The sequence below is a fragment of the Heterocephalus glaber genome, unplaced genomic scaffold (assembly GCF_053883595.1).
Source record: "Heterocephalus glaber isolate CG9 unplaced genomic scaffold, H.glaber_assembly_v1.0 deba00001790, whole genome shotgun sequence".
NCBI classification, from domain to species: domain Eukaryota; kingdom Metazoa; phylum Chordata; class Mammalia; order Rodentia; family Bathyergidae; genus Heterocephalus; species Heterocephalus glaber.
This window is the reverse complement of record NW_028258473.1, coordinates 4,883,540-4,898,444: the sequence shown is the minus strand read 5'-3', so window position 1 is coordinate 4,898,444 and position 14,905 is coordinate 4,883,540. Positions and strand designations below refer to the sequence as shown.

The 14,905-nt window shown below is 35.5% G+C and overlaps 1 protein-coding gene across 1 annotated transcript in view; it reads right to left on the bottom strand.

Moving 5' to 3' along the window:
- Positions 1 to 310: 310 nt before the first annotated feature.
- Positions 311 to 14,905, bottom strand: part of LOC101723723 (heat shock factor protein 3-like) — a 47,694-nt gene continuing 33,099 nt past the window's right edge. Inside the window, exons 9-13 of the mRNA XM_087203218.1 lie at positions 7,740 to 7,964; positions 5,392 to 5,485; positions 4,868 to 4,948; positions 2,450 to 2,513; positions 311 to 1,654 (exon numbers count right to left, since the gene is read on the bottom strand). Coding sequence (XP_087059344.1) covers positions 1,377 to 1,654; positions 2,450 to 2,513; positions 4,868 to 4,948; positions 5,392 to 5,485; positions 7,740 to 7,964 — 742 coding nt within the window. The 3' untranslated portion in view covers positions 311 to 1,376. The remainder of the gene's footprint in view (positions 1,655 to 2,449; positions 2,514 to 4,867; positions 4,949 to 5,391; positions 5,486 to 7,739; positions 7,965 to 14,905) is intronic.

Sequence of the window (14,905 nt, the reverse complement as noted above, 5' to 3'; positions counted from 1 at the left end):
TTCAACTATATTAGGCTCATTCCCAGATATAAATGCTCAATTCTCAATAAAATCAAGACTGGACTTGCTTAAGAATTTTAAATGTATAAACCATCATAGTTTTTTTTTTTTTTTTTTTTTTTTTTGTTACCAGGGATCGAACTCGAGTCCTTGTGCTTGCGCAGCAGGCAACGAAACCACTAAGCTAAATCCCTGGCCCTAATCCATCATAGTTAAGTGAACATACTCTGTTTAAGATGTAATGACTGAAACCAATGACAAAATTCTTCCTTTCCTTTGATGATGAATTCACTGAAGTACATGTGAAACTTTGTGAAATAAAAGAAGCATAAAATGAGTAAATTTGTAGATGGAGTTTAGTGGAAGGGAATAAAAGAGTAGAAAAGTGGCACAAATTTATCTCTTAAAGAATTTATCTTGAAGTGTCTGTATTCATTCTGAAAACCAAAAATCTTGCACATTTTATAATGTTTCCTCTACTGAACAGATGATCTAGAGTTTAAGTGTGGTGGTGCTCTCTGGCTGGGCAAATGTGAATGTTGCAGTAGGAAAAGTTTAAAAACCCACTGTTCCAAGTTGATTAAAAACATAATATTTCTGAAGCATAATTAATTATAAAATAATTACATACATGCCACAGTGAACTTGAAGCAACTGCAGAGATGGATGCAGTGATGGGAGATACAGTTTTAAAAAATGGTTGGCTGTAATATGCCATCTTAATTTCTAATAAGTAATTTGTTCTTAGGTTTCTTTATGTTTGGGAGAAGAACTTGAATAGAGCATCTCTTAGAGTTTTTATAGTGATTGGTGTAGAAAATTTCATTTTATGTGAAAAATTATATTTACTTTAGGAATTAAAAATTATATAGTTAATAAAACTAACAGAAAAAAATAAATTATAAAATAAATGTAGATGTATAATCCAGGAAAACTTTAGAGCCAACTTTTTCAGAATTAACAAATAATCTTGTTTTTCAAAACCAGATCTATCTCAAGAAACCCTCGGATGACACATTTTTTTCCTATAAGCAGAAACTAGCTACACAGATTTTCTATTTATTTAGAAGACTACTGTACTTTGTGTTATTTAACAAAAATTTCTATTCTGGACAAAATGTATAGGAAGAATGTTGCTCTAAAACAATAAAAAAAGGCTTTTCATTAACTTCTAACTTTGATGCATTTTTTATTCTTTTTGTGTGGTTTGAATTTCATCCCAGCTATGATATTTTGCTTAAGTACGACAGGACAAAAATTTTAACCCATTTTTAAGTTACAGATATTGAGCAATAAAGAGAAATATACTAGACAAAGTTAGGACTTCCTATCTGTTTTCTATCAGAAAGTTAGACTGAAGGGAGCTCAAACTAAATTCAAGTAGAAGGGTCAATTTTAGTGGCTTCTTCAACAAAATTGGTACCAGAGTTAGGCAAGAGGAAGGGGAATAGCTTGCACTCTCCACTGGTTTCCATGCATAAGTAGGGCATAACGTTTTCAGTAGGATTTGCAACATATTGTTGAGAAGGAATATTCACGGATATATAATCATGGTCACATAAATTTGGTAAGACATTTGATGAGTTCTTCAGATCATCCAAATAGAGGTCACTAGAATCTTGAAGTCCTCCAAAGTCATTCATCAGCATCTCACCTAGTGAGGAAAGAGAGATTTAGAGATTTTTTTCTTGTATTGTACCACCTGCTTGCCTGTAGAAAGATAGTGCTTTGTTATATATAATGTGGGAGATGGGTTAAGAGAAAGTATAATTTACATGTCTTATGCTGTTAAATGCATCCCAGAACAGAATGAGGGTTATTCTCCAAGAGTTCTTAGTCACACTATCCAAATCTGCTACTGGAGGGGCATCTTAACCATGACTAATATGCTCTTACCACTTAGAAGCTAATATCAGACTTTCCTACTACACTTATTTCAATCTTTTTAGAATAATCTCTCTATAGGAAAATAATATCATGTAATTACATCAAAATCTGTCTTGCATTTAGGAATAGCACTAACAACTAGAATATAAATATTTCAGAATAAACTTCCCCTAAAATCTAAGTCTAATTATCGAGGACTAAGTTTAGTAAACAACAAAGGACCTACTTTCTAAGAAAGACTTTCTTTGGAAAAAACCAAACTCATCACAGCAAATCCCTTTGAGTGTTTTTTTATTATAATTTTTGTCTTAAAACCAGAGACATCATAATATAGTCTCCCTTAAGTTTATTTGGTGGTTATCAGGGCTCTTTCATATATGTTATCTGATTTAATATTCAAAGGAATTTATGAAGCAAGAAAGAGAATTATTCTTAGTTTGTACAAGAATAAACTTGGGTTCAAAGAGGCTAAACTATTTGCCAAGGTCATCTATAGATAGTAATTATGGGCTGTGACTAAGGCATAAAATTTTCTAATTCCTCTACAAATATTCTCTTATACCTTCTTTTCCACTGGCATCAAGTAGACTTATTTCTCCTTCTTGATTTTTCATTAAACTTAGATTCTAGATAGGAAGAAAGAACACTCTTAGATAGGAAGAGATGAAGGTATATACATGGGGTAAAAAGCCTGTCTCTTAGGACTGAAGGTGAGGGTGTGTGGTTAGCAAGTGTAAGGTGCTGTGTTCAATCCTAGATCTAGAAAATAAGCTTATCCCTTGAGAGATTAATGAAATTGAGGAAGAAATGTTTCCATTTATTTTGTTTTCTAATAGTTGTAATTTTCTTTACTCACTGCTTTTTAGACAGAAGGAAAATCAATTCATAATGCAATGAGAGCCAACTGTACAATGTAGGTCTAGTTGTCATTTAGTTTGAGCTAATATTGGACAATATTTCCTGCAAGACAGAAGTAAATATAATAAATATTAGGCTTGAAACTAAGTATTTGAACCTGAATGATAGGACTTATCTAACATTCCTAGTATGTCTGGGAGAAAGAAAAGAACACTTCCTTGTAGTCATCTTGGCTAAACAATATAAAAAGTATGGATTCCCTCAGGATCTAGCTCCATTACTTATTCATCAATGACGAAAAAGTAAATGGCTCCATCTGGAGATCTTCCCTAGTTGGAGAAAGGAGGTATGGGAAAATAGAAGGGTTTTGCATTTTGTCTTAAAATAACAACTATTACACTTTACAATAAGCATAGAGAAAGGGACCTGTAAGTATACTATTATGGGAAATTATCTGCTAAGCACTGTTTTCTTGATATTCACAGGAAGCTGAAGAAGAGCTTAATAAAGAGATTGTTATTTAAAATACAAGAAGCAGATGCCCCATTTTCTGGTCTTTTTACAAATTCAGGTTACAATTATAGCCATTTACCACCTAACTCAGTACAGACAAAATGCATGATTTCTTCATATAGGTGAAATCTGGTTACCTGTTCAATTTTTATTCAGTGGTGCATTTAATATTCAGATATTTGTTTGTCACAGTGTAAAATGGACAGACATTCCTTTTAACAGATGTTCTCATTAAAATGTCACCCATGGCCACAAACTTATAGCATAAATTACAGAGAAAGGTATCCTAAAATATAACATAATGTTTAAGAAAATCAAGCAGATAGGTAATGTACTAATGCTACTGTTAATACAGTCATATTTTTTTCTGTCTGACAAGTTTCTTAAAATATTCTCTTAAATCCTCTCCATAGAGTATTTAAAGTATTTAGAGTATTGACCTTGGCTACAAGAGGCAAGATCTCAAAAAGGTTATGTTATTCAATATAGTACATGACATTAAAAACTACGTTCTTAAAATTAGTACATGTTTTCAGAACATAATATTTACATTCATTGTGTGAAGTTGATACACTTATATAACACATCTCAATTATTTTTTTCATCACCTTTCCTTACCTCCTCCCTCCATCTCTTGATCCTTTTCCCATTTGAGAAAGATCTAGCTTCCTACTTCTTATTATTTACCTCTTATTTTATTCTTTATTTATAATTTGAATTTCTCATATAAAAGAAACTATGACATATTTAAGTTTGTGTTCCTGATTTACTTCACTTAACATTACAGTCTCAAGGTACATCCATTTTCTGACAAATGACACACATTTACCTTTCTTTGTGGTACAAGAGTACTCCATTGTGGGTAAATACCATACTTTCTTTATCAATTCATCTATTGATGGGCATGTAGGCAGCTTCTAAGATTTAACTATTAGGAATTTTGTTGCTATAAACATTGGTATGCATATATCACTGTAATATGATGTATTTAACTCTAAAAAGTCCATTTAATTGAACATATAGTCTAGTTTTTGATAGGAATAAAAGAAGATTCTATAAATTATATAATTTATAAATAAAGCATTTGCCAAGAAAAGTGACAGTTTGCTTAAAAGAATTTGCCAAAAATTTTTTTTGAAAGGGTTTCACTACTTTGCCCAGGAAAGTGAATCCCTGGACTCAAGTGATCTCCCTACCTCAGCCATCTAAGTTAGCTGGGATGACAGGTGCACAACTGTGTCTGGATTTTCAATTATTTTTATCAGTAACCCTTTGCAAATGTGTGAAAAAATAATTTGTACTTCACTATATGGGTCTCTGGTGTACCTGGTATGCAAACCAATACAGTAAAATGCTGAAAAACATTTACTAATTTAGGCTGGACTTTTCTGTAAATAGTAAATATTTTGGCAGAGGAAAAAAAAACACTAATAGGGCAATGACAGGATATAAATGGCATGCCATAAGCCACCTTCCTTCACTCACTTAACTCAAAAGCTTTCCTGCTAATAATCTACTATCATGGTAATTTTCATTGGTAAATATATAGTAAAGGACCTCAAAGTTGGATAGTGTAACAAAGCAACGAAAATTACATAATTTATCTTACGTCTGTTTCTGCCATAACATGCACATTGAGTAAAGTTTCATTTTCATTTGTCATCAGATTCAGAAGTTCAAAACTGACTGGCTGAAAAGAAAGAAAAATAATTATAAACAAGGTCCTCTAAATACAATAACTTAAATTCTAAAACTGCTGCTATGATAGGGAAAAGGGATTTTATGTAACAATGAGGGATAATGTGACAAGAAGAACTTTGGATACTTAAGAAGCTATTACCAAAGTATAATTCTGCACAAAGGAATATTTTCATACTGCTTATTTTTAAGTGATTAGAGCGTGGAAAACCACATATCACATAAATTGTGACACTACTCTGGAGGAGGAGATATAACTTCTTCATTTTCTGCTTCAGAAAACCAAGACATAAAAACTATATACACTAAATCAATCTGAAGTACAAAAAGTAAGAAGTATTCTTCAATCTCAGACCTAATTGTCATTTATCATTCTTCTTTGGGAATAATCTATATAAATACAATAAAGTCTCAAATATGAATTTATCTGCTTACCTCACTGGCATGATCAGAGCTGTAATTCACATTCTTCTTGTACAGAGGTGACTTTAGTTCCATCAAATCTCCACTAATGTAGTTCATTTCATCCCTTGAAGGAAAAATGAAGGAGTGAGAAATTAATAAACTTTACTGGCAAGCAGAATGAAGATGGATGGAAAAAAGATAATCTAACGGTCAGAAGATAATCTTTGAGGAAATATCCCAAATATAATGAACTGCACAGATTATTGCAGTTCTTCTACCAAAACACCATAAATCATATGGCATTTTCCAGTTACACATACTTCACTTCCAGGCTATGAACCCTACTGCTGTTTAGAAGATTTTGGTACATAATTCACTGGCTATAATTCATCTAGAGTGACCCACTTCCAATGTACATACCAAAGTTTTCAACCTGAAAAGCTCTTGAAAAGAAGTAAGAAAATCCACATTATTCTGTGAGAATTCTGAATAGGAAGTACTATTCAACCCAGGAAAATCTCAGTCCACAGGATGTTTTTCCACCATTTGGTGCCAAGTAAAGATTCTAAATCACTGTCCCCAATCAGAAGAGATGCAAGGGATCACAACAATGTACCTAGGTAATTCATGACCTGTAGCCTTCCATTTATGAGATTTTATATACTCCAATTTAGTCTTTAAAATTATTGTATTCCTCCATAAGGGCAGTATTCAGTCTGAATTTTCATCAATAAATGAGAGTCACAGATTTGAGAGAGTGTGACATACATCAGCTGACAGTGAGCAAAAATTTGCATATGTTGAGTTTATGTCATTGTGCATCTCCTGACTTCATTTTGTGATACATTCACTAAGAAAACCAGGTGCTCTGAGGAGCACTGGTTGCATTATTTCAACTACTATTATTAAACTGACTTCAAGAGCCCAAAATGCCACTGAATTCATATAGGTTGTTAACATAGAAAGCCTTTGATCTTTACTGTGGTTTTGTCAATATAGCTGAACTTGAACTTGGCTTTGCTGGCCAATTCAGGCAATGTTAAAGGAACTCAGAATAATAATCTTAACTGACAGAGCTTCCATGATCAATTAAGGCTCTGAGGAATGTCCTGTGCCCTAATGGATGAAGATTAGTTCACTGGCTAGAGTAGCTCCCTTTGGCTCAAGTCTGAAGGTCCACACTAAAGTTTGGGGTTATTCTGAAAGCTCACAGGGCCCCCTTTTAGTTGTGTTTCTCAGGAAGCTGTTTATGTGAAAATGTCTGCCAAGCCCACACATGACCTTTGTCTCTCTAGGGCGGGCAATGCAAATATAAGATAATAAAGCATGTAAACAGACAAATTTAAGCACTGCTGATGAAGCTGAAACTTAGGCAGTCATTCCTCTTCTACGTGTCACTCAGGTTTTTGTGGGCAGAGATTTGCTGATGATAGCGCCTCTGTGGCTCCAATTTAGTAGTATTTCTGCTGAAGTACACACAATCTCCTAGTTTCAGGAAATTAAGACATCTTTTTTCCTTACAGTTCTGTGTCAAGCAGAAGATTTTGCCCTACTTTCACAACAATTTTTGGATTTAAGATTAAGGGAGGGTTTTACATTGCCAGTGTTTGACTCTCATTTTCAGAAGACCACAGATAGTGAAACACTAAATATAATACCAAAGAGTGCATCTGTAGTGTATGAAAAATAATGATAATGTTGGGAGTGGAGGTGTTTAAGGGACATGTTTCCTTAATCGCATATTACTTCCCCCATCATAATATTGTGCTTTGGATAAACAGGTAATTTTCAAAACTCAGAACTATATATATCATGAAAATCAATATACAAAGTTTCATCAGAAACACAAATCATTTATCAGAACTAAGTGCCAGTATGAAGTATTTATCATAATTTAGTGTTTCCCTTGAAAATATCTGATTACTTAAGGTTTCAAAATGAAAAGAGACTCGATTCAATATTCAGAGGTGCAACAATGAGTAGAGCAAAGTATTATGGTACTTCTCAGCTAAAATTAGATCACTAGCTATATACTTTGATTTTCTAGTTCCCATAACCATTCAAAATAATGTTTCTGGGCTTTCAGAAAGGAAAGGGAAAGAGCAGGCAGAGGTATTCTTCAAAAATTCTACAAATTATTGTTATATACCCGACTTTCCTCAGCTCTATCCAAAGTGTTTTCTGCACTATGAAAAATAAAAAATAAAAATTTTCCTCAAAAACATGTAGAGGACAGGGCCGGGAATTTAGCTCAGTGGTTCTGCCACCTGCCTCGCAAACGCCAAGGTGCTGAGTTTGATCCCCAGTACCAAACAAACAAACAAGGAACAAAACAAAAAACATGTAGAGGATATGTTAAGAGAAGAAAGATTATGTACCTGTTCATCGTAGTATCACACTGAATATCTGATTTATCTTCAGTCAAGACTGAATCAATGTCCTGAGAAAGCAGAGACTCTAACTCCAAAGAAATATCTTTAGTTTCTTGTACAAAGGATTCCACAGTCATTAGGTCTTGTAAATCTGGTATTGCCAAACTCAAATCAGTGATCACTGAATCTTCACACATAGGTACATCTTGGCTTGACATTTTAGGATCTTTTCTGAGAAATAACATAGGAAGATATAAATTTGACATGTTGCAAGAACTCAAATCATATGTGCTATAGCATATTCATCAGTTACATAATATCAGAAGACTTGCAATATTCAAGACAAATGATGTATAATATGACAATAAGTTCTCCTTTCATTTTATTCACATATCATATAATACAATGTCCAAACACTCTGACAGGCCAACCATTCCACTACCTAAACTTAATAAAAATACTTATCATATAGAGAATAGCTATAATAAAAATGAGAGATAATAACAAGTCATGGTGAAGATGTAGAAAAATAGGAGCCACTACACATTGCTGATGGAAATGAATATGAAATGATATATCTACTTTGGAAAAGTTTGCCAGTTGTTAAGTTAGATTGGGCGGGGATTTAGCTCAGTGGTTTTGCTGCCTGCTGCGCAAGTGCGAGGACCTGAGTTTGATCCCAGCTACCAAAAAAAAAGAAGTTAGATACAATATTCCATTCAATTCTACTAATTTCTAGGAATTTCATTTTTAGGTATCTATCCAAGAGAAATGCAACCTTAATGATCTTCTTGTAAATGTTCATAGCAACATTCTTCATAATAGCAAAAAATAGAAAGCAATCAAATGTCTATTAACTGATAAATGAGTAAGTAATATATGGTGTATCCATATAATGGAATTTTATCTAGCAATAAAAATAACTAAAGTATTGATCCATTACACAACATGGATGAACCTTGAAAATAATATGCTAAGTGCACAATACACAATAGTTAAACTATGGAAGCAACCTATATGCCCAGGCCCAGATGAATTTATATATATATATATATATATATATATATATATATATATATATATATATATATGTATATACAGTGGAGTAGTATTCAGCCATGAAGGAGGATGAATTTTAGTCATGTGCAGGAAAATAGATGGTGCTTGATGCCATAATGCTAAATGAAATCAATAAGAGTGTCTGTGAGTATCTGGAAGAGGTGTTATCAAAAATATGATGATCCCTCCTGCCCCTCCCGGCCCAGAGGAAGGGGCTTTTGGGCCACCTTCTGTCCCACCACTCCTTGCCCAGAGGTAGGGGCTTCTGAGCCGCCATCCCACTGCTTCTGGTCCAGAGGAAGGGGCTTCCTGGTCACAATCCCTCCTGGTGCTCGCTGTCCAGAGGAAGGGGCTTCTGAGCCACTATTCCACTGCTCCTGGTCCAGAGGAAGGGGCTTCCCGGCCACTATTCCTCCCGCTGCTCCCAGCCCAGAGGAAAGACCATTTGGCCCACCTTCTGTCCCAGCAATACCCGCCCAGCAGAAGAGGCTTCCTGGCCATCATCCCTACTGCCGCTCCCGGCCCCTGTCCCACCTCTTCCAGCTCAGAGGAGGTGATCTGCATAGGCGCCAAACAGCACCTACCAGCCCCCCCCCCAGTCGAAAAGAGAAAACATATAAATAAGTCTCAAATCCAGACTTCCAGATCACCTACAGCAATCTCAAAGGGAAAGGAGATGGAACACTCTGATACTCAACCACTTGGACCCACTGAACTGGCAACAAAAAGGGATCTGGAAAAAATGAAATCAGAAATAATTTCTCAGATAACAGGAGAAATTGTGCTCCTAGTGAAAGACATGTTTAATAAATCTAGAGAGGAGCTGAGGAACATGATGGAATCCCAACATAGGAAACAAATGGAATCCATAAAACAGATGCAAATAGATTTCCAGGACATGAAAAACTCCATTGAAAGTCTACACAGGAGAATGAGCCAATGTGAGGACAGAATTTCAGATATAGAAGATAAGATTGCAAGTAGTGACCAGGAAAAGAAAAATTGCTTCAAAATTATAAGGGAACATGAGAAATCAATCCAGTAGCTGCTAGATGATGCAAAGAAGAATAACATCAGAGTGATTGGAGTCAATGAAGAAACAGGAGAGAGTGCAGATGACATAAAAAAACTCTTTACAGAAGTAATGGCAGAAAACTTCCCAAGCAGGGGAAAAGAACTTGACATACAGATAAGTGAGGCATATAGGACTCCAAATAGCCTTGATCAAAAAAAAATCTACACATAGGCATATAATTGTTAAGATTCCAGAAACTCAACAAAAGAACAAAGTTCTACAAGCAGTTAGAGAAACAAATCACATACAAAGGAAAGCCCATCAGAATCACAGCACACTTCTCAACAAAAACCATCAAGGCAAGAAGAGCTTGGAGTGACATATTTCAAATGCTAAAAGAAAACAGCCTCCAACCCAGATTGATGTACCCTGCAAGACTATCTTTCAAAATGGATGGAGAAATAAGATACTTTCATGAAAAAGAGCACATTAGGAACTTCATGAATGCAAAACCAGCAATCCAAAAAATTTTACACAATATCCTAGGAACAGACATTGAGGATCACAACCCCAGGAAGCAAAGCAAAATGAACCCATCTGGCATGACAAGAAATTAAATGTGAAGGGGGAGAACCCAACAAAAAGAACAAGTCATGGCAATGAAAAGTCAATACATTTCAGTTATAACCATCAACATTAATGGTCTCAATTCACCAATCAAAAGAAATAGACTGGCAGAATGGGTCAAGAAGCAAAATCCAACAATATGCTGCATACAAGAAACACACTTAATTCAGAATGAAACTCATAGACTGAAAGTTACAGGGTGGAAAACAATACTCCATGCTACAGGAACCCCCCCAAAAAGCAGGAGTAGCTATCCTCTTGGTAGATCAAGAAGATTTCAAACCAACACTGATTAAGAGAGATGAAGAAGGACACTACATCCTTGTAAAGGTAACAATCCAAGAGGAAGAGGTGACAATCATAAATATCTATGCACCAAACACTAGTGTGCCCATCTATATAAAACAAATACTAACGGACATGAAAAGTCATATATGCACTAATACAATTGTACTGGGGGACATCAACACCCCACTGTCACAAATAGATAGATTCACTAGACAAAAAATAAGTAATGAAATATTAGAACTCAATTTAACTCTTGAACAAATGAACTTAAAAGATGTTTACAGAGTCTTCCACCAAACAAAATCAGAATACACATTCTTCTCAGCTGCACATGGGTCATTCTTCACAAAAGATCACATACTCACACATAGAACATGTTTAAGTAAGTGCAAAGGAATTGAAGTTATCCCCTGTATATTATCAGACCATAGCACTATGAAATTGGAGATCCATAGCAAAAGAAACTCAAAAAATTTCATAAACATGTGGAAATTGAACAGCACACTTCTGAATAACCAATGGGGCACAGAGGAAATTAAAGAAGAAATCAGACAGTTCCTTCAATTAAATGATAATGACAATACAACATATCGGAATCTATGGGACACAATGAAAGCAGTCTTATGAGGGAAATTCATAGCAGTGAATGTGCATCTTAGGAAAACAGAATGAGCCCAATTAAACAACCTGATCTTGAACCTCAAGCTTCTAGAAAAAGAAGAGCAGGACAACCCCAAAGCTCATCCAAGGGAGGAAATTATAAAGATCAGAGGAGAAATCAATGCAATGGAGACTAAGAGAATGATACAAAAAATCAATGAAGCCAAGAGTTGGTTCTTCGAAGGAATCAACAAAATTGAAAAACCCTTAGCCAACCTTAACAGAAAAAGGAAAGAAAAGGCCCAAATTCACGCAATTAGGAATGAAAAGGGTGAAATGACAACAGACCTAGCAGAAATCCAGAGGATCATCAATACCTACTTCCAGAACCTATATGCCAATAAGATGGACAACACAGAAGAAATGGACAGATTCCTAGAATTAACAAAGTTGAATGAAGAAGACCTAAAAATTCTAAACAACTCAATATTAATCAATGAAATCGAAAATGTAATTAAAAACTTATCAATTAAGAAAAGCCCGGGTCCTGATGGCTTCCCTGCTGAATTCCACAAGATATTTAGAGGGGAACTACTGCCACTACTATTTAAACTCTTCAATGAAATTGAAAGGGAAGCAATACTCCCAAAGTCATTCCTGGAAGCAAGCATCACCGTGATCTCCAAAGCAGAGAAAGACCCAACGGAAAAGGAGAACTATAGGCCAATCTCACTAATGAACATAGACGCAAAAATCCTCAATAAGATACTGGCAAACAGAATGCAGAAGATCATCAAGAAGATAATACACTCTGATCAAGTGGGATTCATCCCAGGGATGCAGGGATGGTTCAACACACACAAATCAATTAATGTAATACACTATATCAATAGAGCCAGGGACAAAAACCATGATCATCTCCATAGATGCAGAAAAAGCATTTGACAAAATTCAATGCTCATTTATGATAAAAACCCTACAAAAAATTGGAATAGATGGTCTCTACCTCAAACTGATAAAAGCCATCTATGAAAAACCAACAGCCAATATCATACTAAATGGTCAAAACCTGTAGCCCTTCAAACTAAAATCAGGAACAAGACAAGGATGTCCACTATCAGAACTCCTGTTCAATATAGTTTTGGAAACATTAGCAACAGCAATTAGACAAGAGAAAGAAATAAAAGGAATAAAGATAGTAAATGCAGAAGTCAAATTGTCATTATTTGCAGATGACATGATACTCTATATAGAAGACCCCAAGAACTCCACCAAAAGTCTTCTAGACTTAATAAACAAATTCAGTCAAGTAGCTGGTTACAAGGTCAACACACAAAAATCAACTTCTTTCCTCTACACCAATGACAGACTCACTGTGAGAGAAATAGGGCAAATAATTCCTTTCACAATAGGATCCAAAAAACTGAAATACCTAGGAATCACCTTAAAGAAAGAAATCAGAGACCTCTTCTCTGAAAACTATAGCACTCTGAAAAGAGAGATTGAAGATGATATCAGATAATGGACAGACATCCCCTGCTCCTGGGTAGGAAGGATTAATATAGTGAAAATGGCTATACTTCCAAAACTGCTATATAGATTCAATGCAATTCCAATTGAGATCCCTGCAGCATACTTCATGGACCATGAGTTCAAAAATTCATTTGGAACAAGAAGAGACCCAGAATAGCAAAAGCAATTCTAGGTAACAGAGACATAGCAGGGGGTATCACAATCCCCAACCTGCAACTATACTACAAAGCTACTGTGATCAAAACAGCATGGTACTGGCAAAGAAACAGACTTGAGGACCAGTGGAACATATTAGAAGATGCAGAAACAATGCCAGACACCCTCAGCCACCTCATATTTGACAAAGGAGCCAAACCCCCTCACTGGAGGAGTGGTAGCCTCTTTAATAAATGGTGCTGGAAAAACTGGGTTTCAACTTGCCAAAGATTAAAACTAGACCTATATCTCTTGCCATGCCCTAAACTAAAATCAAAATGGATTAAAGATCTAAATATTAAAATAGAAACTCTGAACCAGTTGGAACAGAGGTTAGGTAGAACCCTTGAAAACATCGGTGTAGGAAAAGAATTTATGCACAAAACCTCAGTCGCCCATGGAGTAGCACAAACAATCAACAAGTGGGATCTCTTCTTATTAAAAAGCTTCTGCACAGCAAGAGAAACCACCAGCAGTGTGAAGAGACAACCCACAATGTGGGAAAAAATCTTCAGCTGCTTTTCTTCAGAAAAACGTCTACTATCTTGAATCTATAAAGAACTTAATAAGATCAGACCTCCCAAATTTAAAGACCCAATCCGAAAATGGGCCTCTGAAATGAACAGACATTTCTCAGACAAAGAAGCAGAAATAGCAAATAAATACATGAAAAGATGTTCAACATCTCTGGTCACTTGAGAGATGCAAATGAAAACAATGTTGAGATTCCACTTCACTCCAGAAAGAATGGCTGCTGTCAAGAACTCAACCAATAACAAATGCTGGCAGGGCTGTGGGGGAAGAGGAACCCTGCTCCACTGCTGGTGGGAGTGTAGACTGGTGTAACCACTGTGGAAATCAGTATGCAGATACCTCAAAAACTAGGACTGGAAGTCCCATTTGACCCCACTATTCCACTGCTGGCGATCTTCCCCAAAGAATTAGAAGAATCATACCATAGTGATATATGTGAACCCATGTTCATAGGAGCACAGTTTGTGATAACTAAAACTTGGAAACAGCTCAAATTCTCATCAGCTGGAGACTGGATAAAGAAAATGTGGTTTTTTAATAAAATGGAGTACTACTCAGCCATAAAAAATGAGAAATTAGAGACATTTATAGCTAAGTGGATGCACATTGAGGCCATATTCTTAAGTGACATAAATAGGACACACATGTATAAATACTGAATAGTTTCTCTGATGTGAGAAACTGAAAGTGTAAATAAGGACTAAAATGTATAATAGGTAATGTGAAATAGGAAGAAAAGGGGCCAAAGGGATGGAAGTGGGAGGGGTAAGGGAAAGGATAGAAGGGAATGGAATTAATATGAGAAAATGGAAAAATAGGAACAAAATCTTTGTAAATAGGGAGGAATGGAGGCTTTGAAGGGAGGGCTGGGCAAGGTTGAAAAATAAGAACCAAGAGAGATTATGTAAAGTTGCAAATTTCCTATGATGAATGTCATTATATTGTATACCTAAAATGTACCAATGATTAGAATGAATAATCGATAATGCAAAATAGGAAGAAAAGGTCTAAAGGGGTAGAGGTAGTGGGAGGGTCAGGGGAAATGTAAATAGGGAAGGGTGGAGGGGGTGAAGGGAGGGCTAGGAATGGGGAAAACATAAGAACCAAGATGCATTATGTAAAGGTACAATTCCCAATGAGAAAAGTAATTGTGTTGTATGTCTGAAATGTTCCAATAAAAGAATTTAAGAAACAAAAAAAAATATGATGAATGCTGCTATTAAGTGACATCCAATGGAAGGGCAGTCTTGTTAAAACATTACAGTGTGTCATCATCCACCTTATTCACTGGATCTGGCACCATGTGACCCCTGGCTCTTTA